Raw genomic sequence first — 27,448 nt, 5'->3', positions numbered from 1 at the left:
CACCCGTGGATAGTTAGATTTATCAGAGCCACCCAAAGGTTGCGCCCCACCATTAGACAATTATCGCCTCCTTGGGACCTTAACCTGGTCCTCAAATTCCTCTGTAAAAATAATTTCGCCTCGGCGGATAACATGTCCATTTCGGCCCTGACACGTAAAACGGCATTCCTGGTGGCGATTACCACGGCTAAGAGGGTGGGGGAAATCCAAGCCCTGTGTACAAGGGACCCGTACCTTCAGATTAGAGAGGATAGTGTAATCCTTAAACTAGATCCCTCGTTTATTCCAAAAGTAGGAACGCTCAAAAATAGGAATCAGGAAATTGTGTTACCATCTTTTTGCAGTAACCCTTCTAATTCAAAAGAAAATGGGTATTATACCTACCGATAATTCGGTTTCCAGGAGTCCATCCTGACAGCACAATGGAGGACGTCCTCCTCCTCCTTGCAGGGACAGGAAACACAACACGAGAGGTTAAAAGGTCCCACTCCTCCCCCTTTCCCTCAGTGTTTTGACAAGTACCACACTATGGATAGATATACTTTGAAAACTTTATTAACCAAACATATTACAGCATATGAACTGGCATGCATAGGGGGGGAAATAACAGTGCTGTCAGGATGGACTCCTGGAAACCGAATTATCGGTAGGTATAATACCCATTTTCCAGGACGTCCCCCTGACAGCACAATGGAGAATACCAAAGAAAACTCCCTTAGGGTGGGACAACTGCCTGGAGAACCTTTCTCCCATATGATGTCTGCTGGGCTGCCATAACATCTAATTTATAATGCTTACAAAATGTGTTTACTCTGGCCCAAGTTGCGGCCTTGCAAATCTGATCTAGAGACGCTCCTGCTCGCTCAGCCCATGATGCTGAGACCGCTCTAGTAGAATGCGCTTTTATCCCTGTTGGGCAAGCTATCCCCTCTGATGAGTAGGCTTTCGAAATTATAGTTGTGATCCATCTGGCTATTGAAGGCTTGGACGCTTTTTTACCCCTATTCTTACCCCCAAACAGAATAAAAAGATTAGGGTCCTTTCTCCAGGAGCTAGTGGCCTCTAGATAGCTTAATACCGCCTGCCTAACATCAAGGGAGTGTAAAGCTTGTTCCTTTTCATTAGTCGGGTTCTCACAAAAGGACGGTAAAATTATCTCCTGGTCCCGGTTTTTAACTGAGGCTATTTTAGGGATAAATGCTGGATCTAGTTTTAGAATAATATGGTCTTCTCGAACCTGAAGATATGGATCCTTAATAGATAGGGCTTGAATTTCCCCTATGCGTTTAGCAGTTGTAATTGCAACTAAAAAGGCAGTCTTCCAGGTACGTATTGAAATGGGCATGTCTTCCTCAAGAGTATAAGGATCTTTACACAGCGCCCTGAGGACCAGATTTAAGTCCCATGTAGGAGCTAGTTGTCTTAACGTAGGCCGTAATCTTTGGATAGCCCTCACAAATCTAATTATCCAGGGGTGGGAGGCCAATGGATAATCTAAAAAGGTACTAAGGGCCGAGATTTGGACTTTAATTGTACTCGGCCTGAGCCCCAAGTTAAACCCAGTCTGTAAAAAATTTAAGACTCTAGGAACATCCAAAGCCCCCGGTATCACGGCCGACCTGCCACTTTCCAAACAAAATTTCCTCCAGATTTTGTGGTAGATGGCTGTGGTCACAGGCTTCCTACTAGCCTGTATGGTTGTGATTACTTCGTCCGAAAGACCTCTGGATTTCAAGATGTCCCTTTCAGGATCCACGCTGACAGGTGTAGCCTCTCCGGATCCTGGTGCAATACTGGTCCTTGGTGAATGATATCCCTCCATAACGGGAGTTTGATAGGGTCTTCCACTGACATGGCCCCCAATAACGGGAACCAACTTCTCTTTGGCCAGAATGGTACAATCGTGAGCACCGTTGCCCGGTTCTCTTGAATCTTCCTCAGCACTATTGGAATAAGTGCTATTGGGGGAAATGCGTAAGAAAGAGGCTCGTTCCATGTTTGGCTTAAGGCATCGACTGCTTCTGGTATGTCTGAAGGGTTGAGAGAGTAAAACCTGGACACCTTTGAATTTTTCCTTGTGGCGAATAAATCTATCCTGGGCGTTCCCCAACGGTGGCATAGTATCTGGAACATCTCTTGATTTAGTTCCCATTCGGTCGGACAAACCTTCTTTCTGCTTAAATAGTCGGCTAGAATGTTTTGGGAACCTTCTAGATGAACCGCTGTTATCGACAGGACCACGTTTTCTGCCCATGTGAATATTGTTTGCGCTAGAATTTGAAGCGCCCTGTGTCTGGAACCTCCTTGATGTCTTAAAAAGGATACTGCTGTCACGTTGTCTGACAGGATTTTTACGTGCTTGCCTTTTAGGCATGAATAGTTTCTTCTGAGAGCTTCCCAAACTGCGTATAGTTCTCTGTAATTCGACGACATCTGACTGATTTCTTTGGGCCACTTGCCCTGAAAGAATTTTCCTCCTAGGTGTGCTCCCCATCCCCACTGACTTGCGTCTGTGGTGATTACCACACAAGGGGAAGATATCCAAGGAACTCCACTTCTTAGATTGTCGTCCCGGGTCCACCATCGCAGTGAACTTCTTACCTTTATTGATAGAAGCATCTTCTTGTCTAATGATGACCGGGAACGATCCCATACCGAGAGTACTTGTTCTTGTAAGGGTCTTGAGTGCGCTTGAGCCCATCTGACACAAGGGATGCACGCTGTCATCTTCCCCAAGATTTCCATGGCCATTCTTATCGTAACTGGCTTTCTTTGAAACTGTAGCACCATCTTTATTAATGGGCTTCGTTTGTCCCTTGGCAAGAAGGATTGTCTGGTTGTAGAATCCAAAAGTACTCCCAAAAATTTTTTTCGGGTCTCTGGTCTTAGATGGGACTTTCTTCGGTTTACAACCCATCCTAGTTGTTCCAATACTGCTATGACCCGATCTGTGTGTTGCCGCAGAATGATCTCGGACTGTGCTACGATGAGAAAATCGTCCAAGTACGGAATTATTGTTATTCCTTGGTTTCTTAGGAACGCCACTACTTCGGCTACTAATTTTGTGAAGATTCTTGGAGCAGATGCTAGACCGAATGGGAGGCATTGAAATTGGAAGTGGCAGGTTTGGTCCGGAAAACTCACCGAGAATCTCAGAAGCTCCTGAGAAGAGGGGTGAATCGGAACCTGATAATACGCACTCTTCAGGTCGAGAGTGCACATCATCGAATCCTTGTTTATCAGATGAATGGTTGACCTGATTGACTCCATTCTGAATTTTTTGTACCTGACGTATACGTTCAGAGGTTTCAAATTTATTATTGTACGGGATTCTCCCGACGCCTTTGGAATCGAGAATAGGGAGGAATAATGACCTGTGTTTAATTCTGGAAAGGGAACTTGAACTATGACCTGGGACTTGTACAGATCTTGCAGGTCTGAGAACATAGGGGAATTTGTAGCTACCACTGTTGGTGCTATAACCCTCTGCGGTACATGAGAGACCAGTTCTATTCTGTAACCGTCTGAGATTATTTTGAGGACATAACTGTTGACTGAGATCTGACTCCAGTGACTTAAAAAGAATCTTAGTCTCCCGCCTATTCCCATGGCGTCATTGCTTTCTTGGTCTATAACTTGAACCAAAAAGGGAGGATCTTCCCCTTTTGTTCTGGGTGTAAGAGTTCCTAAATGTTCCTCTGCCTGATCTCCACTGCTCTCTATACTCCGGTTGTCTGCGGGGGGGAGGGGGGGGAAGTGGCCTCCTCCGAAAGGGCTGAAATCTCCTAGGTTTATCCTCAGGGAACCCTTTTTTACTATCAGCTGCCGATTCTAGTATGTCGTCTAGAGCCTGACCAAATATCCTAGAACCTGTGAATGGAATGGCACACAATTTGTTTTTGGATGCATTATCCCCCGACCAAGATCTAAGCCAAATGGCCCTACGGGTTGCGTTTGACAAAGAGCTATTTCTGGCCGCAAATCTAACAGATTCGGCTGAGGTGTCTGCCATGAAAGCCGTGGCTGACTTTATGATAGGCAGGGAAGAAATTATATCAGCCCTTGGAGTCTTATTAATTAAATGTTCTTCCAATTGTTCCACCCACAGGAACATGGATCTTGCCACCGACGTGGCTGCGATAATAGTCTTTATCAGAGCTGCAGAAGTCTCCCAGGTTCGGCGTAACAGAATATCCGCCTTACGGTCCATGGCATCCTTGAGGCTAGATGAATCTTCGAAAGGTATGGAAGTCTTCTTTGCCACTTTGGCTATGGGAACATCTACCTTAGGAATTTCTTCCCATGTCTTGATCTCGTCTGGATTAAATGGAAGACGGTTCTTAAATTCTCTAGACATCACCAACCTTCGTTCCGCATCTCTCCATTCCTGAGATATCATACGGCGAATATGGTCGCTCACCGGGAACACTGTTTGTTCTTGATGTGTGAGACCTCCGAACATCTGATCCTGTCTAGATCTTGGACGTGGATCTTCCTTTATCTGCATGGTATTCCTGACCGCTTGAACCAACTCTTCTGTATCTTCTACCGGAAAGTAATACCTTCTGCCTTGTTCCTGTTCCAATGGCAATTCTCCTTCTTCCTGGTCAAACTCTCCGTATTCCGACTCTGCTTCTGAAGAAACCTCCTGGTCTTCCTGTTCTGGATCCCTTCTTGGTCTTTTACGAGCCGGACTTGGACTGCTCCTATTCCGTTGGGACATAGAGGCCAGTGAGTTTTGGATTTCTTCTCGGATTAGACTCCTCATGTCCGACAACATTGCTGGTTGTTCATCCCTGACAACCTTAGTGATACAAGAACTGCAGAGAGCTTTCTTGTATGCTTCTGAAAGCTTCATGTTGCACATGGAGCATCTCCTAGATTTTGCTCCCACTTTGCCCGACTTTTTTGCCTGAGAAAGGGGAGTTTGAGTGGCCTCTTTATCCTATAATAAGAATAAGAATGGCTCAGACTGCATGCGGTCTTATGTAAGTAATATGCGCACTGCGCACTTACCCCAGTCTCCTCATTTCTGTCCTCCGCATTCTCTGTTGAGAAATGCCCCGTATATAAAATAAGCTTTTTTAAATATAAGCAACCAAATGCGGGATATAGCAGCATCTGCCGCACTCACCCTTAGTCTCCGGCATTCTTTCCGACCGTCTGGCTAGCATAGACCACAACTCGTGTCCTGTAGCTCAAACGCTCCTCCACACTTCAAATCTGGCGCCCCTTACTCCAGAAGGAACGCTGAATGAGACGCTGCGGCGCTCTGTGCTCGGCGCCCTTAAGGACGCTCACTTCCGCGTTCCACCAAGTGGAACGCACGCTGAGATGCCAGGAGGAGAGGGCGTCAGGCGCGCCCCGGGTGTGACGTCACCTTACCTGTGCTGATACCGGAAGCACTGTCCGGTATATGATTCCTATTGCCGCGTTCCACGCTGTGGAACGCCCGTCACGCCTGCTGCTGGCGCCGGATAATTCTCATGCGGCGCCTCTTCTCCTGGCGCCTGAACCGAGAGCCTCCCCCCGGGAGGAAGCGGTTCAACCCAGGAGCTCGTCCGCTCGACTGGTCTCTGGGCAGAGGGACTCCCCACCGGGGAGTTTCTTGCCTGGGGCTTAATACGGCGGGGGAAGGATATTGGCCTAGCCGCACGATCCCCCGAGCCCTCCGGTCTGGTGAGTCTTCACGCTGTATAGCGCTGTTCCTCTCGTGTGTCCCTCCATGCAGGGACAGGAAAAACACTGAGGGAAAGGGGGAGGAGTGGGACCTTTTAACCTCTCGTGTTGTGTTTCCTGTCCCTGCAAGGAGGAGGAGGACGTCCTCCATTGTGCTGTCAGGGGGACGTCCTGGAAAAAGCTCTGCATTCCCTTGATGTCAGACAGGCGGTCATTGACTACCTGTCAGCCAACAACTCATGGCGCATTGACCCAAATCTATTTATTTTGTTTGGCGGTAGGAATAGAGGTAAAAAGGCCTCTAAGGCCTCCATTGCTCGATGGATCACATCTGTGATCTCGGAGGCCTACCAGTCGGAGGGGATTCCACCTCCAAAGGGTCTCCATGCACACTCTACTAGAGGGATGGCTACTTCTTGGGCTGAGAGGGCATGCGCCTCTCTAGAGCAGATTTGTAAGGCCGCAACATGGGCTAGTGCGAATACCTTTTGCAAACATTATAAACTTGATGTTTTGTCCGTTCAGCATACTGCATTCGGGAGAAAAGTTCTCCAAGCGGTAATCCCACCCTGAGGAGGTGCTTTGGTACTCTCCAGGGTGCTGTCAGGATGACGTCCTGGAAAATAGGTATTAAGCTTACCGTTAATTATGTTTCCAGGAGTCCATACTGACAGCACGGGTAGTTCCCTCCCTGATAATATGGTTATGCTTTTGTAATATAAGCCTGACATGTATGTAATATGTTCCTAGCATATGATGTAACATGTTCCTGGTACATGGTGTTATATGTTCTTTGACCATTAAAATATATTTTTTTGCATCTCCCTTGAGGCGGTTCTTGTTACAACACTGAGGATTGGGGGTGGGACCGGACCTTTTAAACTCTTGTGTGTTTCCTGTCCCAGCAAGGGGAGGAGGACGTCCTCCAGGGTGCTGTCAGGATGGACTCCTGGAAACATCATTAACGGTAAGCTTAATACCTATTTTCACACAGGGCACTGTAGGTTTGAATTTATTTTTCCTTAAAAATAAAGATCTTCATTTAAAAACTGTATTTTGTGTTTACTTGTGTCATCTTTCTCTAATATATAAATGTGTTTGGTGATCTGAAACATTTAAGTGTGAAAAACATGCAAAAGAATAGGAAATCGGGAAGGGGGCAAAACACTTTTCACACAACTGTAGTACAAATATAAAAAAGTTCTTGGTTTTTACTCCCCCCTAACCTAAATCCAGAACTCATCATAAATCAGCTCAAATCCATATTTGTCAAAGCAAGACAAACTGCCAACTCAGTGAGGGGTTATGTTACAGCTCCTATTATAGTCTACAGGGAGAGGAGTAGGAGAATAACACAAAAGGAATGGAAGCGCACACAAATCCAGCAGCAACTTTGCAGCAAATAATTTAGCATCTGACAGTAATATATTCACAGCTACACAGCTCAGTACTGGTCTATCAGGCCCTCTATGCTGCTGCTTCTGTTTGCTGCAAGTGGGGGTGCGTAGTAAAGCACAAATCTCTCGATTTCTGTGTATTAGTATTGTCATAAATTATAGCAACAGGTCTCCTCCCACCAGCTCAGAGAAGACTGAAAATCAGATTGAGCCCGCAGAGGGTAAATACTGGTGAAAATGCTGGATAAAAGCCTTATAATGACCAGGAATAGTGATATTCCTCATATACACACACACACGACAGGTTATTTTGAAAAGTTTTATAAAATTACAACACTTTCAAAGAATGACTGTAGATCACTAGTCTATGTTATCATTCTATGTGCAATATGCAGCACACAACTGTGAGCACCATTTAGTAATGAACACCAAAACAAAGGCACAGATACAGTTTTTGTGCAGGGCACGATGACCTTCACATGCATTGTTATATAACAATTAATCCTGAAAAGGATATGCACTCCTCATGCTCGGCACTTACTCCATTAGTCTTGGATCTTACATGGTCCTGCTAACGTAATAGACCAAGTAAAAGATCCATAGATTGATATTTTCCTATATTCAGTTTTAATTTGCAGATGGGACTTTACCTTAAAACGAATGATGTATGCAGCTATGAGTACACCAACACTTTGAGCAAGGTCCCCTAGTGCATGTACAAATGCGGCTCGTACTGCTAGGCTACCGTGACTGTGGCCGTGGCCATGGCTATGACCTGTGGAGGGTGGATTTGTAGGACCACCATGCGAATGTGAATGAGGATGGCCTGCTTGATTCAATAAAAATCCCATTCTGAAAAAAAGAAAAAAAAAAACAAAACAAAAAAAAAAAAACAGAGAGAATGTTAGAAGATGAAAAGTAAAAGTTATCCCAGAACCAAGACTCACAAAAAGAAACAGGATTGTGCGCATACAATGAATATTCAAAAAAAATACTGTCTTTTTCGGACTATAAGACGCACCTAGGTTTTAGAAGAGGAAATTAGAAGAAAAAAAAATTAAGCAAAAAATTTGGTCAATTCTGTACTAATATTCCCTATCCTGGTATATAAATTTCACAACAATCCAGACATGTATGCCCCCCCCCACTCATCCCTAGCCTGGTATGCAGGGCTCCCATCTCAGTCCTGGTATGCATGGTCCCCCTCATCCCTAGCCTGGTATGCAGGGCTCCCATCTCAGGCCTGGTATGCATGGTCCCCCTCATCCCTAGCCTGGTATGCAGGGCTCCCATCTCAGGCCTGGTATGCATGGTCCCCCTCATCCCTAGCCTGGTATGCAGGGCTCTCATCTCAGGCCTGGTATGCATGGTCCCCCTCATCCCTAGCCTGGTATGCAGGGCTCCCATCTCAGGCCTGGTATGCAGGGCTCTCATCTCAGGCCTGGTATGCATGGTCCCCCTCATCCCTAGCCTGGTATGCAGGGCTCCCATCTCAGGCCTGGTATGCATGGTCCCCCTCATCCCTAGCCTGGTATGCAGGGCTCTCATCTCAGGCCTGGTATGCATGGTCCCCCTCATCCCTATCCTGGTATGCAGGGCTCCCATCCCAGTCCTAGTATGCATGGTCCCCCCCTCATCCCTATCCTGGTATGCAGGGCTCCCATCCCAGTCCTAGTATGCATGGTCCCCCTCAACCCTAGCCTGGTATGCAGGGCTCCCATCTCAGTCCTAGTATGCATGGTCCCCCTCATCCCTAGCCTGGTATGCATGGCTCCCATCTCAGTCCTGGTTTGCATGGCCCCCTTCAGAAAAATAAACAACCTAAGAAGAAGAAAAAAAAACAAAAAAACCAACCATTCTACTCGCCTTCCCTGCGTTCCCCTGCAGCGTCCTGTTTCGATGTCAGCAGCTGATTTATGCTTGTAAGCTGCGCATGGGAGTGACATCATGCGCTGCCTACAAGCAGATGACAGCTGCCAGAATACTCACTTGCTCCCCACACCAGAAGTATGGGCGTGTGGAGCAGTGAATATTCACTGATCTTTAACAGTGGTGTTTGCCACAGCCGTTGGGCTTACTGCAGCTGCCGGGCTTTCACATGTGCCCGCTACTAAAGGGAATGAATATTCACTGCTCTCCACTCCCTTGGGCATGGAGAACCGTGAATATTAATTCCCTTTAATAGCAGGCACACGTGATTGCCCAGCAGCTGCAGGAGCCAGCGGCTGCTGCTCCCGTGCCCGCTGTTAAAGATCAATGAATATTCACTCCACACCTATGGGACTGGAGAGCAGTGAGTATTCATTGCCTTAAGTAGTGAGCACACGTGAATGCCCGGCAGCTGCAGAAAGCCAGCGGCTGTGGTCAACAGTGTATCTGCTATTAAAGAGAAATTAATATTCACTGCTCTCCACTCCCATCGGTGTGGAGAGCAGTGAATATTTATTTCCCTTTAGCAGCAGGCACATTAATTAGCCGCAGCCGCCAGCTTCTGACTCTTGTAATACGCTGCTCTGCCGCTCCCCCACCTCCTCATCCACAGCCAGAGCAGGTACATCCGGACTATAAGATGCACCCCCCCCAGGGACTAGTTTTAGCTTTGAATATCATTCATTTTACACATTATATAAGATACTGAAATACATTAAAAAAAAATGACCTGAAAACATGATTCTCCTGTTCAGTTCAAAATAAAATATATACATACACACACAACTTTTTGGTCACGTTTCTTTCCATTTTTTGGGGAAGACTTAAAGTGGTTGTCCAGTTCAAACTGATAAGTCAGAAGTCACTATGTGCTGCGAGGATTCACCGGTCCAGGCCCGGGACTGGAGGGTATGAACGAGTTATACATACTCCTGGCCAGTATGTGCGACCTCGATCTCCGTACACCTGCACTGAGTGAGGCTGCACCCTGTCTAGTGATGTGGCTGACTAGAGGGTGCTGCCTCGCTCAATGAAAGTGTATAGAGAGCGAGATCTCACCCACTGGCGAGGAGTATGTATAAGGCCGGCGTCACACTCGGCGTAAGACAATACGGTCCGTATTTTACGGCCGTAATATGGAGAAATGTTCCCAAAATAGTGATCCGTAGTCAGGGTGTGTCAGCGTATTTTGCGCATGGCATCCTCTGTATGTAATCCGTATGGCATCCGTACTGCGATATTTTCTCGCAGGCTTGCAAAACCGACATTTAATGGATTTATCGCGATACCTGTGAAAAGCCGGTAATTCAATTGCCGGCTTTTCATTTCTCCTTCCCAAACCCGACATGAAATGAGACATGGTTTACATACAGTAAACCATCTCATATCCCCTTTTTTTTTTGCATATTCCACACTACTAATGTTAGTAGTGTGTATGTGCAAAATTTGGGCGCTGTAGCTGCTAAAATAAAGGGTTAAATGGCGGAAAAAATTGGCGTGGGCTCCCGCGCAATTTTCTCCGCCAGAGTGGTAAAGCCAGTGACTGACGGCAGATATTAATAGCCAGGAGAGGGTCCATGGTTATTGGCCCCCCCGTGGCTAAAAACATCTGCCCCCAGCCACCCCAGAAAAGGCACATCTGGAAGATGCGCCTATTCTGGCACTTGGCCACTCTCTTCCCACTCCCGTGTAGCGGTGGGATATGGGGTAATGAAGGGTTAATGCCACCTTGCTATTGTAAGGTGACATTAAGCCAGATTAATAATGGAGAGGCGTCAATTATGACACCTATCCATTATTAATCCAATTGTTTGAAAGGGTTAAAAACACACACACACACACACACACACACACACACACACACACACAATTTAAAAGTATTTTAATGAAATAAACACAGCGGTTGTTTTAATATTTTATTGCTCTCAATCCATTTGCAGACCCTCGCTTGGCAAAACAATAAACACACAATATACGTACCTTCTGCTGACCCGTCACGTCCCACGAGGTAATCCATCTGAAGGGGTTAAAATAATTTACAAGCAGGAGCCCTGCAAATGCAGCTGTGCTCGTGCTTGTAATTCCCCGGCGAATGAAGGAAATGTAGGTCATTGACCTACATTTCCTTCAGTCGCGGTGATGCGCCCCCTGGTGGATGTCCTCATATGACCTGGAGCGTGGGAAAAAGTTCCCAGGCTGCAGTTCATGAGAACATCCAGCAGGCTTTACCCCATATCCCACCGCTACACGGGAGTGGGAAGAGAGTGGCCAAGTGCCAGAATAGGCGCATCTTCCAGACGTGCCTTTTCTGGGGTGGCTGGGGGCAGATGTTTTTAGCCACGGGGGGGGCCAATAACCATGGACCCTCTCCTGGCTATTAATATCTGCCGTGAGTCACTGGCTTTACCACTCTGGAGGAGAAAATTGCGCGGGAGCCCACGCCAATTTTTTCCGCCATTTAACCCTTTATTTTAGCAGCTACAGCGCTGAAATTTTGCACATACACACTACTAACATTAGTAGTGTGGAATATGCAAAAAAAAAAAAGGGGATATGAGATGGTTTACTGTATGTAAACCATGTCTCATATCCTGTCTGGTTTGTGCAGGAGAAATGAAAAGCCGGCAATTGAATTACCGACTTTTCACTAACACCGCTGCGTATTTCTCGCAAGTCACACTGCTGGTCCGTGTGGAATCCGTATTTTTCTCGCCCCCATAGACTTTCATTGGCGATTTTTTTGCGCAATACGCTGACAAACGCAGCATGCTGCAATTATCTACGGCCGTAGAAAGCCGTATAATACTGAACCGTAATATACGGCTAATAGGAGCAGCCCCATTGAGAATAATTGTGCCGTTTTTTTTGCGAGTTTTACAGATGTATTTTCTGCGCTCTTACGTCCGTAAAACTCGCCAGTGTGACGCCGGCCTAACTCGTACATACCCTCCAGTCCCGGGTCTGAAACTGGAGATCCCCCACAGCATGCACTAGGGGGATTCCCATGTCTGCAGTCACACTGAGTGACTGCAGACATTGATTTGGACCTGACATCCTCTTTAAGGAAAGTGGTGAAAAAAAAAATGCACTTGTTTTTTTTCCCTTCCAGCTTCTACATTGTAGTAGCTAAATATTTGTAAAGATTAGACTTTCACAGATGCAGTAATTCCAAATATGCTCCTTTATATAATGTGAACAGGATATAGGAGATTTTTGTACCCCTGTTGCTGCTGTTAGAGGCAGATGCTGTTCAAATTCACAAAATCCGCTCTAATCATCATTAGGATTTGGCTCCTGAATGCTGTGTGTAATATATATCACTTCATACAAAACAGGAGAATCGGTTTCATTATTGTTACTGGCCAAGTGTTTCACTTACATGAGGTTCACCGCAACCCCAACAGCTGCGGTTATCAGCATTATATCTCCATTTATAGTGTAGTCCATGTGAATAGTTCTCTGAACAGCTTCATACAGCAAAAATCCAGTGAGAACGTAGATTAGCAATACACTGATGATGGCCGACAGAACCTCTGCGAGGACAGTAAGAGAAGATTAGGGAAACGATAACACACAAGACAGCACATACATTAGCAAAGTTGTTTAAAGCCAAGCAATACAAAGACTGGAAATTAGATCAGTGGAAATCTATACTGTGGTCAGAGATTTTTGTGAAATGCAGAAAAGGTGACTGGAGGGTTTCTACAGCTTTGTTGTCTAGCATGGAGAGGAAGGTGAGATGGTGCTTTGCTGCTGACACTGTTGGTGATTTATTCCAATTCAGGGCAAACTTACCCAGCATGGCTAGCCCAGCATTTTATAACAGGCCTTCCCATCTGGTTTGCACTTAGTGACGCCATCATTTGTGATGCAATAAGACAATTACTCCAAACCTTCTCCATTCTATGTAAGAGCTGTGTGGCTAAGAAGGAAGAGCGATGGAGTGCAGTTCAGATGACATGGCCTCCGCCATCACCCGAGCTCAACCCAATTGAGATGGTTCGGGATGAGTCAGGCCACAAAGTAAAAGCCAAAGTGTTGAGAACCTCAGGCAACTACTTCGAGGCTGTCAACAGCCATTCCAGGTGACTACCTGATGAAGCTGCTTGAGAGAATGTCAAGGATATAAAAATCTGTCAGAATAAGGAAAGGGTTATTTAGCGAAATCGAAGGTGTAGGCCATGATCACACCTGGAGTACTTGGTGACTTTTTTACCTCAGTATTTGTAAGTCAAAACCAGGAGTGGAACAATCAGAGGAGACGTAGAATAGAAACCCGTCACCACTTCTGTATTTATCACCCACTCCTGGTTTTGGCTTACAGATACTGAGGTAAAAAAGTCACCAAATACTGAGGAAAAATACTGACCAAATACCGAAGTGATTAACACATATTTTGACTGAGCTATAAGGCAAAAAGACGGACGGCACCGCCAGTGCTGCTGATTCCTGTGCGGTCAATGTCATACCATACCATACTTCAGGCTTACCATTATGTCCCGGGTGCTAGTCCAGGAAAACACAGTGTCATAAATCCTCCAAAGAAAAGAGGATAGCACTCACCAGTCTTTTGTAGAAATTCCGCTCTTTATTTGTAGTAAAAAAGCATGTTGGCCGGGGGAGTGAGGACGGGAGTGGGCAGAAGCTTGACAACGGCAGTTTTGCGCCTACTAGCACTTCCACGGGTCAATTAGTGGAAGAGCTAGTAGGGAGCTGTCGTCAAGCTTCTGCCCACTCCCGTCCTCACTCCTCCAGTCAACATGCTTTTTTACTACAAATAAAGAGCGGAATTTCTACAAAATACCGGTGAGTGCTATCCGCTTTTCTTTGGAGGATTTATAACACATATTTTGGTTTGTTTCATAAGTTTCTTTACTCATTTCCATGTGCGTATTTTTGTGATTTTGTTGCCTTCAGTCTGAATCTACAATGTTTACATGAGTTACCTAATAAGGTATGAAGTGACGCATAAGGAAGTAAATAAAAAAATTTTCTTTATTGAAACAATTTTTTTTAAAAACAACATTTAAAAGACAGGAAGATGGAAAAAATGGGACCTCCAAAAAAGTCAGGGTGTGACACAAAAGATGATAGAATTTCTTTAGATGTTTTTTCTTATAAAATATGTCTGCACATGGAAAGTATTCCCATAGGAGGGTTATGTGAGCTTGCTAAAATGGGTGGACATAAAAATGTCTCATTAATACCCTTTGCAGTCCTATATCCTAGAGAGATGAACTTAACCAAAAATGTACTAATCCCCTCACATCATGAAATATATATTTTTGAAAGCAACTTATGTCATAATCGAACAGTGACTTAGTATAAGAAATGGTACATGTTCGCGCAATATTATTATTATCCCATTGTTTCCATCTTCCTGCTTTTAAATGTTGTTTTTTTTTTTAAATTGTTTTAATAAAGAAAAAAATTGTTTTACTTCCTTATGCGTCACTTCATACCTTATTAGGTAACTCATGTAAGCATCTATGACTGAAGTGCTATTTAATTGCCAATTAAACTTTGGATTATGGGATTAATGAATCTACAATGTGCACACCCCCCCCCCCCCCATAAAAACTTTTTTCCGCAGAAAAAATGCTAAAAAAATCCGCTTACATAAGCATCCCATCATTTTTAATGCATTCCGCTATTTTTGTGCACATGATGTGTTTTTTTCCGCGAAAAAACGCAGCATGTTCATCAATTTTGCAGATTTTTTGCCCAAAAAAACACGAACGGATTTCTTGCAGAAAAAGTCCAGTTTTGTTCAGGAAAATTCTGCAGAGATTCCTGAACGTGTGCACATAGCCTTAGGTGGTAAAAATACACTTTTTCATTCCGGTTATGCCACTTTGCATTAATTCCTGAAAATCACCTGAAGGGTTAATGAACTACCTGACAGCAATTTTCAATATGTCGGGGGAAAGGGGGTCTGTTTTTTAAATGGTATCACTTTTGGAGGTTTTCCAAAATATAGGCCCCCCCAAAGTCACTTCAAACCTGGATAGGTCCTTCAAAAATAAAATACATTTTGTAAATTTCCTTGAAAAAAAAATAATGAAAAATTACAAATGATAAAGACCACGATTCCACTGATGTGTCTCGTACTGGGCTGCTTGTTGTAGTTGTCATAAAATCAATCTTATCAGCAGGATATTATCACTAGAGGACTAGATAACCTGCTGCCAGGTAGTCAAGTATATTCATGAGCTCTGTATAACCCTGTCTCGGACCACATTCTGTGTACACTGTACATGGGCAGAGAGATGCCAATCTGTGGTGTGGGCGGGGTTACATGGAGCTCAACATTCAGAGCACTGCTAGATCTGCAACACAGAAACTGTGATTTTATCAAAATGACAGCAAGCAGCCCAGTAAGTGATACATCACTGAATTCAGGGTCTCTACACCTACATTATACTGCTCGCAGATGGGGTAGCAAAAATCTGGTTACAAATTCCAGTTATGGCCCTTTCAGGCTTTGTCATTAGGGAGTTAAATGAAACATTATCAGTCAGTCAAAGGTCAGCGATTTACAACATCCACTGCTGGGTATATGACTAACACCAGTTTTCCGTTCTTTAGCTAGTCTAAGCTAAACTTACCCAAGCGATGAAATCCAAAGGTAAAACGCTTGTTTGGAGACTTTGCAGACAACCACAGTGCAAGCAAGGTCAGAATAATACTGCTGAGATCAGTAAGCATATGAAGCGCATCGGTCATGATCGCCAGGCTGTTGGCAATATACCCACCTGTTATAAAAGGATTAAAAAGTTAAGTATGCTGAAAGGAATTCTGTTATAAGACGGCCAGCAGGCAGGACACTTACGTAACATGTGCAGCCACAGACGAGATCGCGGAAACACATAATACAAACAGCAAACTGATCACAGGGACCCAGGAGCCGGAACCCCCAGAGATCGGGGAAGACCATGGTGCTCAGACCTCTTAATATCACCCACCTGGTCAGTAGAGGTGCAGCAGGACACTGGCAGTATAGTATGTCAAACAGAAATCAGTCCCAGGAGCGCTGAAGGAAACTCAGACAACATATGTAGTTTACCACAACGCGTTTCGACGGTAAACACCGTCTTCTTCAGGTGGGAGTTTATTAATGGGAACAGGAAGGCAGTATTTAAACAATAAACAGCCAATCACAACGCTGTTCACAGATTTACAAATTTAAAGGAACATTCACATAAAAAAAAAAAGAGCAACCACTGATAAATGTAATCACAGATTCAAATATAACATTAAAATCATAAAACAAGAGATTTTTTATTATTTATATATAATTAAAACCATATCACAGATAAAAAAATAATATAAAAGTCATTATGAATCTACACCTATATAGACATAAAATTACGTGTTCAATAATTACGACTCTTATCTAGCTACTTTCTCAATCATTAAGTTAAGCCCCTCAGGGGTTAATGTACCGAGCTTAAAAATCCAAAAAACTCTCACGATTCACAAGACTATTAAAACGATCCGCCACAGAATCGGGTATATAATCAATAATAATTAATTTTAGCGTTTTAAGATCCTTATGGTGCGCTTTTAAAAAATGTTTTGAAAGGCTGTGCAGGAGAAAGCCATTGCGAATGTTTTGGCGATGCTTATTAAGTCTGGCATGCATGGTTTGTATGGTTCGGCCTACATATTGCAGGCTGCACCCACATTCCAACAGGTAAACCACATACGTGGATTGGCAATTTAAATGAAAATTAATCTTGTACGAAGTGCCTGTAACATTGGATTTAAAATGAGTTACCCCATTAGGGATGGAGGTACAACAAAGACATCTTGGGGCTTTACACGGAAAACAGCCAGGGTTGAAAGGTCCTAAGGAGGTGGAAGGGCCTGCTGGTCTCAGAGTGGTGTTGCTTGGTGCAATGAGGTTGCGTAGTGTACGATTCCTCCGAAATATAGTTCTGGGGTTTGAGGGGATATGTCTGGATAGAACTGGGTCTCCTTTAAGGATGGGCCAATATTTTGACAGGAGCCTTTTAATCGTACCATGAGACTGGTTGAAGGTGGTCACCAAGCTCCATCTGCCAAATGTAATATCCTGTGGGGGCAAAGTTGCTTTCTCCTTAATCCTATTGATACAGTCCATTTGAGTTAAGGTACCGTCACATTAAGCGACGCTGCAGCGATATAGACAACGATGCCGATCGCTGCAGCGTCGCTGTTTCGTCGTTGTGTGGTCGCTGGAGAGCTGTCACACAGACAGCTCTCCAGTGACCAACGATGCCGAAGTCCCAGGGTAACCAGGGTAAACATCAGGTTACTAAGCGCACTCAACACATGCGCACTGTGTCTTGAGCAGGAGCAGAGGAAATTTCCTAACGCCTGCGCAGTGAGATAATTGATACGCCAACAGGATGAACCTGTACCGCCATTGCTCTACACACCTGGTAGGTGTTATAATGCTTTTTATTTCTATTTAAACCTGGAAACATACTACTTTCGACAATACTGACCTTGAGGAAGACGCTTGCAGCGTCGATACGCGTGGGTCTTTTTATGTACACAGCCTCTTTGATCAGATAAGCCGGACATCCTAGAGTTGCAGGGTATTTTTACCCTGGATGGTTAGGTAAGAGCCCTTCCTTTGTTGAGGGGTTGGAACAGGTGGAAGGCATTTTGCCTGTGCATTTCCAATATTCGGGACATTTTTTGTCTCCCCCCCCCCCCCTTCCCTGCAAGCATCTATAGGCAGGAAAATAGGAGGTAGTGGCTCCAACGTACCTGCCAATTATACTGGCATACAGGGTTATTGGATATGCAACTTCTGTGTATGGACTGGCATATGTGATCTGTTTATGTGCATTTGTACTATATCAAGTATTTGGCTGTTTTGTGATTTACATTTATTGTTGGCATTTACCTGCTATTGATGTGGACCCAGTACCCAAAAACTATGTTATGGGTTTTTAAATGTTTTTAGCATTTTTTTGTATGTACTGTTTCGAAATAAAGACTGTTTATATATTTTTTCAGTATTGTTGTGGTGATCCCAATTTTTGTGCATATACGTTCTCTTGTTTGGTACACTACATAGAGTATGCATATGGTGATCCCCTTATCTTAATATAAGGTGGATGGTGCCCGCTCATCCATACTTTGTTGTAGTAACCCGATGTTTACCCTGGTTACCAGTGTAAATGTAAAAAAACAAACACTACATACTTACATTCCGGTGTCTGTCGCGTCCGCTTCCCTGCACTGTGTAAGCGCCGGCCCTAAAGCAGAGCGGTGACGTCACCGCTGTGCTCTGCTTTACGGCTGGCCGGCGCTGACAGTGCAGGGAAGCGGACGCCGGGGGATGCGACAGACATCAGAAGGCGAGTATGTAGTGTTTGTTTTTTTTTACATTTACAATGGTAACCAGGGTAAATATCGGGTTACTAAGCGCAGCCCTGCGCTTAGTAACCCGATGTTTACCCTGGTTACCAGTGAAGACATCGCTGAATCCGTGTCACACACACCGATCCAGCGATGTCAGCGGGTGGTCCAGCGACGAAATAAGGTGCTGGCCTTCTAGCTCCGACCAACGATGTCACAGCAGGATCCTGATCGCTGCTGCGTGTCAAACACAACGATATCGCTATCCAGGACGCTGCAACGTCACGGATCGCTATCGTTATCGTTGTCAAGTTGTTCAGTGTGAAGGTACCTTTAGAGTTTTCGCCTTCAGAAATGCATCATTAACAAGTTTCCTCGGGTATCCTTTTTGTTGGAACCTCTGATCCAAGATCTTGGCCCCTTTACAGAAATCGGAGTCTCGAGTACAATTCTTACGTATTCGCCAGTACTACCCATATGGAACATTCTGTATCCCCCTAGGAAGATGGCCGCTGTTAAAGCTTAAGTAGCTGTTCACATCCACTTCCTTGAAGTGCGTCATAGTGGAAAAAATGCCAGATTCATCAACCAGTACCATCAAGTCCAAAAACTGAATGGACGTGTTGGAGATATTGGCGGTGAAATTTAGACCCCAGGAATTTTTATTCAGATCAGAAATAAAATCAAGCGCCTCCCCCTCCGTACCAGTCCAAATTATAAAAAGGTCATCAATAAAGCGTCGATAAAATGCTAAATGAGAAAATGTTGTTATAAAGTACAAATCGAATGGCATTGAGTATAAAGTCCCTTTGATCAGGGTGTAATGAAGAATCATCTACAAGAAATTGTTGTACTGCCTCTATGCCCCTATCATGGGGAATATTTGTATAGAGGGCTTGAACATCCATCGTAATTAAAAAACAGTTTGGGGTAGGTGCTAACTTAAGGGAATCAATGAGATGAGATGAATCCTTCAGATAGGAGTCCAATCTCATGACATACTTCTGGAGAAAAAGGTCTATGTAATGGGAAAGATTGCTAGTAATTGAACCAATACCAGAAATAATAGGGCGACCAGGGGGATTATGTGAATCTTTGTGAATTTTTGGTAAAAAATAAAAAAATGGGTTTTTATAACTGGAAATGTTGAGAAATGTATACTCTTTTTTTTGTTTAGAATGCCCAATAAGTGAGCTCCCTTTATCAGTGCATTGTACTCAATGAATATACTAATAGAGCTATCCTGTTCTAGCTTGGAGTAGAACTCGGAATCCCATAAAAGTCTAAGCCCTTCCCGAATATATGATCCCCTATTCATGACAACTACCCCACCCCCTTTGTCCGCATTTTTTATTATAATCCCCGTATTTTCCCGTAAGGATTTGATGGCTGCTATTTCACCATTATTCAAATTTCTCCCCAATTTTTTCGTGGAAGGTAGAGATCTAAGATCCTTAAATATAAGTTGCTGAAATGTTTCTAGATGCGTCCCTTTATGGTGAACGGGGTAAAAACGACTATTAGTATTCTTAGGGGCAACATGTAAGAAAGAATCAGGCTCAACGGGAGAAGTAGTCACTGTGGAACTATCATCAACTTTGCCATTCTCAATCAGAAAGTGGCGTTGCACTGTGAGCGTCTGTATAAAGTCATTCAAATCAAGGTAAAGATTGAATGCATTTAATGGGGAATCCGGGCAGAACGACAAGCTACGTTCCAATAATGTTCTCTCATCATTACTCAAGGTATAATCTGATAAATTAAAAATATTAGAAACTACATTAGAATTCTCAGAATCAATACTCGTTCCTACCCTAACGGATTTACCGGTGGCCCAAATGCTTTTTTTATGTTTCTTGCCTTTACCTCTAGATCCTCTTGTTCTCGTTTCCTTTTTATCTTTGGATGGTGGCCTGGTACCACCTGAAAAAAAATGAGTAATTTTTTAATTTTGTGGATCAATCCTAAGAGGGGAAGATAAAGTGAAAGACTCTTGTTGAAGGGGCGTAACCAATTCATTACTCTCTACTATATTGGACTCCAAGATGTCACTAACTGGCAACACCGAGGGGGCATGTGACCTAGTGGTAGTGGAAAATTGGGCAGGAGATTGAGAGATAGGAGATGTCACATGGATCGAAAATTGGGAAAGATCATGAGAGGTTTCTGGTTCATTTAACATGGGGTGAACATCATTCATGGGTGGTTGTGTCAATGTATTTGACAGGTTAGGGGTCATCATGGGCAAAGATAAAAAGGAAAAGAGAACAAGAGGATTGTACTCGAGACTCCGATTTCTGTAAAGGGGCCCAGATCTTGGATCAGAGGTTCCAACAAAAAGGATACCCGAGGAAACTTGTTAATGATGCATTTCTGAAAGCGAAAACTGTAACTCAAATGGACTGTATCAAGAGGATTAAGGAGAAAGCAACTTTGCCCCCACAGGATATTACATTTGGCAGATGGAGCTTGGTGACCACCTTCAACCAGTCTCATGGTACGATTAAAAGGCTCCTGTCAAAATATTGGCCCATCCTATCCAGACATATCCCCTCAAACCCCAGAACTATATTTCGGAGGAATCGTACACTACGCAACCTCATTGCACCAAGCAACACCACTCTGAGACCAGCAGGTCCTTCCACCTCCTTAGGACCTTTCAACCCTGTCTGTTTTCCGTGTAAAGCCCCAAGATGTCTTTGTTGTACCTCCATCCCTAATGGGGTAACTCATTTTAAATCCAATGTTACAGGCACTTCGTACAAGATTAATTTTCATTTAAATTGCAAATCCACGTATGTGGTTTACCTGCTGGAATGTGGGTGCGGCCTGCAATATGTAGGCCAAACCATACAAACCATGCATGCCAGACTTAATAAGCATCGCCAAAACATTCGCAATGGCTTTCTCCTGCACAGCCTTTCAAAACATTTTTTAACAGCGCACCACGAGGCCGGCCTCACACTTGGCGTAAGACAATACACCACGTATTATACGTCCGTACTACGGCCGTAATACGGAGAAATGTTCCCAAAATATTGATCCGTAGTCAGGGTGTGTCAGCGTATTTTGCGCATGGCATCCTCCGTATGTAATCCGTATGGCATCCGTACTGCGAGATTTTCGCGCAGGCTTGCAAAACCGACATCTAATGGATTTATGTGCTCAAATGTTCGGGAAAACATATATATATATTCTGTATTTAGATTTCATTCAGCGCGATATCTGTGAACAGCCGGTAATTCAATTGCCGGCTTTTCAATTCTCCTTCACAAACCCGACAGGATATGAGACATGGTTTACATATAGTAAACCATCTCATATCCCCTTTTTTTTTGCATATTCCACACTACTAATGTTAGTAGTGTGTATGTGCAAAATTTGGGTGCTGTAGCTGCTAAAATAAAGGGTTAAATGGCGGAAAAAATTGGCGTGGGCTCCCGCGCAATTTTCTCCGCCAGAATGGTAAAGCCAGTGACTGAGGGCAGATATTAATAGCCAGGAGAGGGTCCATGGTTATTGGCCCCCCCGTGGCTAAAAACATCTGCCCCCAGCCACCCCAGAAAAGGCACATCTGGAAGATGCGCCTATTCTGGCACTTGGCCACTCTCTTCCCACTCCCTGTAGCGGTGGGATATGGGGTAATGAAGGGTTAATGCCACCTTGCTATTGGAAGGTGACATTAAGCCAGATTAATAATGGAGAGGCGTCAATTATGACACCTATCCATTATTAATCCAATTGTTGGAAAGGGTTAAAAAACACACACACACACACATGATTTAAAAGTAGTTTAATGAAATAAACACAGCGGTTGTTGTAATAATTTATTGCTCTCTCATTCCATTTTCAGACCCTCGCTTGGCAAAACAATAAACACACAAGATACATACCCTCTCTGATGAACTGTCACGTCCCACGAAGTAATCCATCTGAAGGGGGTTAACTAATATTACAGGCACGAGCCCTGCTATAATGCAGCTGTGCTCCGTGCCTGTAATCCCCGGCGAATGAATGAAATGTAGGTCATTGACCTACATTTCCTTCAGTCGCGGTGATGCGCCCCCTGGTGGATGTCCTCATATGACCTGGAGCGTGGGAAAAAGTTCCCAGGCTGCAGTTCATGAGAACATCCACCAGAGGGCGCCTCACCGCGACTCAATGTAAGTACAGATCCTGCTTTCCTTTCAGCACCCGGGGATTACAGGTACGAGCGAGTGGTTTATCGCAGCTCGTGCCTGTAATATTAGTTAACCCCTTCAGATGGATTACTTCGTGGGACGTGACGTTTCAGCTGAGGGTATGTATCTTGTGCGTTTATTATTTTTCCAAGCGAGGGTGTTGCTGATGGATTGAGAGAACAATAAATTATTACAACAACCGCTGTGTTTATTTCAATTAAACTACTTTTAAATCATGTGTGTGTGTGTTTTTTAACCCTTTCCAACAATTGGATTAATAATGGATAGGTGTCATAATTGACGCCTCTCCATTATTAATCTGGCTTAATGTCACCTTCCAATAGCAAGGTGGCATTAACCCTTCATTACCCCATATCCCACCGCTACAGGGAGTGGGAAGAGAGTGGCCAAGTGCCAGAATAGGCGCATCTTCCAGATGTGCCTTTTCTGGGGTGGCTGGGGGGCAGATGTTTGTAGCCACGGGGGGGCCAATAACCATGGACCCTCTCCTGGCTATTAATATCTGCCCTCAGTCACTGGCTTTACCACTCTGGCGGAGAAAATTGCGCGGGAGCCCACGCCAATTTTTTCCGCCATTTAACCCTTTATTTCAGCAGCTACAGCGCTGAAATTTTGCACATACACACTACTAACATTAGTAGTGTGGAATATGCAAAAAAAATGGGGATATGAGATGGTTTACTGTATGTAAACCATCTCATATCCTGTCGGGTTTGTGCAGGAGAAATGAAAAGCCGGCAATTGAATTACCGACTTTTCACTAACACCGCTGCGTATTTCTCGCAAGTCACACTGCAGGTCCGTGTGGAATCCGTATTTTTCTCGCCCCCATAGACTTTCATTAGCGATTTTTTTGCGCAATACGCTGACAAACGCAGCATGCTGCGATTGTGTACGGCCGTAGAAAGCCGTATAATACTGAACCGTAATATACGGCTGATAGGAGCAGCCCCATTGAGAATAATTGTGCCGTTTATTTTGCGAGTTTTACGGACGTAATTTCTGCGCTCTTACGTCCGTAAAACTCGCCAGTGTGAGGCCGGCCTAAGGATCTTAAAACGCTAAAATTAATTATTATTGATTATATACCCGATTCTGTGGCGGATCGTTTTAATAGTCTTGTGAATCGTGAGAGTTTTTGGATTTTTAAGCTCGGTACATTAACCCCTGAGGGGCTTAACTTAATGATTGAGAAAGTAGCTAGATAAGAGTCGTAATTATTGAACACGTAATTTTATGTCTATATAGGTGTAGATTCATAATGACTTTTAGATTATTTTTTTATCTGTGATATGGTTTTAATTATATATAAATAATAAAAAATATCTTGTTTTATGATTTTAATGTTATATTTGAATCTATGTGATTACATTTATCAGTGGTTGCTTTTTTTTTTTTTTTACGTGAATGTTCCTTTAAATTTGTAAATCTGTGAACAGCGTTGTGATTGGCTGTTTGTTTAAATACTGCCTTCCTGTTCCCATTAATAAACTCCCACCTGAAGAAGACGGTGTTTACCGTCGAAACACGTTGTGGTAAACTACATATGTTGTCTGAGTTTCCTTCAGCGCTCCTGGGACTGATTTCTGTTTGACATACGCTCTTATCCTCCCTTGGAGGTATTCAGCTGGAGCTGCGGTGGTGCTCGACATCTCCCCTTCCCTGGGTTGATTCCTCTGCGCTCCCTTGTGACTGCTTTCACTGGCAGTATAGTGGCTGATATACCCATGTGTTGCCCAGTAAGTACCGGGCATGGGTCCCATTAACTAGAATAGGGCCATTGTACGATGCTCACTGGCCTCGAGCGTGTGCAGACAGTAGAGATCAGGTGATCTGCTGGAAAGAGTCTAAGATGTTCCAATTCTACAAAACCTGTTTGATGAGAACATCGGTGATATCTTCAGAGGGAGCAGCCTTCCTGTTACTCAAGCTATAATTGTGTGGGTGACCAGCATCAGAACCAGTCAGAACCATCAGAGTATCCTAAGTTTATGTAAGACCACAAGTAAAGAAACCTCGTACTTAGTCTAATGTTACACTGGGTTGAGGAAACAGAAAAAGAAAAGCTGAGAGATGGAGCATGGACTTCTATTACTGAAGATGAGGCCCAGACATCAGCTCTCCTGACCCCACCACACACCGGAGCCTTACTGTGTTCTCTACGAGAGCTGCTACCACAATCATCTGACTGGGACTAATCCATGTGCCGAATAAAAGGATTTATGTGAATGAATTCCCATAACACAATCCTTATCCCCACCAACATAATCTGCAGAGGGCAGTATGGCGCCCCCATACACATTAGATGGTTGGTCTATCCTGACAAAAGTGGCAGATTGTGAAGGTCTATAGTCAGCCCGGTGAGGCCCAGGGTGAGAAGCCCTGGTCTAGTTGATCACTGCTTAAAGGGTTTTTTTAGACTATTAAAAGGATAATTCATACGGCTCAGAGGTAAAGTTAAGCAAAAAGAGACCAGACCAGAGCACCAGGAACCAATCCCCGACCTGCCAGAAATCCCTGACACTATCATTTGTCTAATTGCTGCTGAGGGGATGTTTCCACCCAAGCCACCTGAGTATACGAGACAGGAATACAAACTCCTTTAACCTTATGAACTGGAAAACCCCTTTAAAATATTTCGACATGGGAAACCCCTCACATACCAGTAGGAATATAAAGTAGAGCCGCTGGTGATCGCGGCTTGTATCTGTTGTAGGTAATCACACAGCAGTCCTACATCTCTGGGGTCAGTGAGGTCCTACAAATATATATGAAGGGTACGTGATGGGCCCCTGTAACTATAGAGCATAGCATTTCCCATACAATGTGAGATGGCCCCCACTGGGGGAGCACACAAATCAAAATGGGATGGACCTCACCGACTATAAAGGGGCATAGCATTACCCCTATAGTGTGATGGACCCTGCTAACTATAAGGGAGCACCGCATTACCCCTATAGTATGATGGACTGCGCTGGCTATAAGGGGGCACCCCACCGCCCCAGTACTGTGGACTGCGCTGACTATAAGGGGGCACAGCATTTAATCTGTAGTGATGAACCCCGCTGACTAACAGGGCATCCAGCTGCACCAGTAGTGTGATGGACTGCGCCGACTACAGGGGGGCACCGCATTTCTTCTATAGTGTGAAGGACCACACTGTCAATAAGGGGGGTACCCCACAGCCGTGGTAGTGTGATTGATTGCGCTGAGTATAGAGGGCACCACATTTCCTCTACAGTGTGAGGGACCGGATTGACTATAGGGGCACCCCACCGCCCCAATAGTGTGATGGACAGCACTGACTATAGGGGGGCACCCCACTGCCCGATAGTGTGATGGACTGTGCTTACTATAGTGGGAGAAACCGCATTTCCTCTATAGTGTGATGGACTGTGCTGACTATAGGGGGGCACCGCATTTCCTCTATAGTGTGATGGATCGCACTGACTATAGGGGGGAACACCACCACCCCCATAGTGTGCTGGATCACACTGACTATAGGGGGGAACACCACTACCCCCATAGTGTGCTGGATCGCACTGACTATAGGGGGGGGGGGGGGGGGGAACACCACTACCCCCATAGTGTGCTGGATCGCACTGACTATAGGGGGGGGGAAACACCACTACCCCCATAGCGTGCTGGATCGCACTGACTATAGGGGGGGGAACACCACTACCCCCATAGTGTGCTGGATCGCACTGACTATAGGGGGGGAACACCACTACCCCCATAGTGTGATGGATCGCACTGACTATAGGGGGGAACACCACTACCCCCACAGTGTGATGGATCACACTGACTATAGGGGGGAACACCACTACCCCCATAGTGTGCTGGATCGCACTGACTATAGGGGGGAACAGCACTACCCCCATAGTGTGATGGATCGCACTGACTATAGGGGGGAACACCACTACCCCCACAGTGTGATGGATCACACTGACTATAGGGGGGAACACCACTACCCCCATAGTGTGATGGATCGCACTGACTATAGGGGGGAACACCACTACCCCCACAGTGTGATGGATCACACTGACTATAGGGGGGAACACCACTACCCCCATAGTGTGCTGGATCGCACTGACTATAGGGGGGAACAGCACTACCCCCATAGTGTGATGGATCGCACTGACTATAGGGGGGAACACCACTACCCCCACAGTGTGATGGATCACACTGACTATAGGGGGGAACAGCACTACCCCCATAGTGTGATGGATCGCACTGACTATAGGGGGGCACCGCACTTCTGAATAGCACGTCCCACGATACCAGCACCGCTCCATCACTAATCATACAGACAGGTGCTGGGAGTTGTAGTCACCCTGCGGCACTCACCGATCAGCTCGGCCACCATGAAGAGCAGGTAGAGGACGGCCGCCAGCCCCAGCCTCCTCTTCACCAGACGCTGCCTCGTCCTCTCCCGCTGCTGGCGGCAGCTGTCGCACGGCTCTGCCCGGGTCTCTCTTTCCAGCAGGGAGTCGTCATCCGAGGACGGGGTCGGAGGTCCGCCATTTATCGCTGGGACATCATCCGCCACCAGGACCCGCAGCTTATTGAACCGTGGGAGCTCGTCCTCCGCCGCCACCTCATCCGGGTAGTCGAAGCCGGCGTCATCGCTCAGGTACGGGGGCTGCTCACCTCTGCGGAGCTTCACACGTACAGCGCTCCACCAGGCGTGAGGCCGCCACATGGCAGCCGGCCTCCAGCACCCTCACAGCGGAGACCCGTCCTCCCGCTCTCCCCGATGTGCCTGTCTGACACTGCTACTTCCGGGTTTCTGTCCCTAACAAGTCATCACATGATCTCACGGTAGCCCCGCCCTACTAGGAGGCGGTCAGATGACTCGATAAACCCGTTAGGTCACATGATTTG

The 27,448-nt window shown here is 45.1% G+C and overlaps 1 protein-coding gene across 1 annotated transcript in view; it reads right to left on the bottom strand.

Annotated features, from left to right (window-relative positions):
- Positions 1-27,447, bottom strand: part of SLC30A4 (solute carrier family 30 member 4) — a 46,882-nt gene extending 19,435 nt beyond the window's left edge. Inside the window, exons 1-4 of the mRNA XM_077263698.1 lie at positions 26,912-27,447; positions 15,614-15,760; positions 12,385-12,538; positions 7,727-7,928 (exon numbers count right to left, since the gene is read on the bottom strand). Of these exons, the coding sequence (XP_077119813.1) occupies positions 7,727-7,928; positions 12,385-12,538; positions 15,614-15,760; positions 26,912-27,266 (858 nt within the window). The 5' untranslated portion in view covers positions 27,267-27,447. The remainder of the gene's footprint in view (positions 1-7,726; positions 7,929-12,384; positions 12,539-15,613; positions 15,761-26,911) is intronic.
- Between the last annotated feature and the right edge of the window lies 1 nt (position 27,448).

This window comes from Ranitomeya variabilis, chromosome 5, assembly GCF_051348905.1.
Source record: "Ranitomeya variabilis isolate aRanVar5 chromosome 5, aRanVar5.hap1, whole genome shotgun sequence".
Taxonomy (NCBI): Eukaryota; Metazoa; Chordata; class Amphibia; order Anura; family Dendrobatidae; genus Ranitomeya; species Ranitomeya variabilis.
This window is presented reverse-complemented; position numbering and strand designations above follow the sequence as displayed.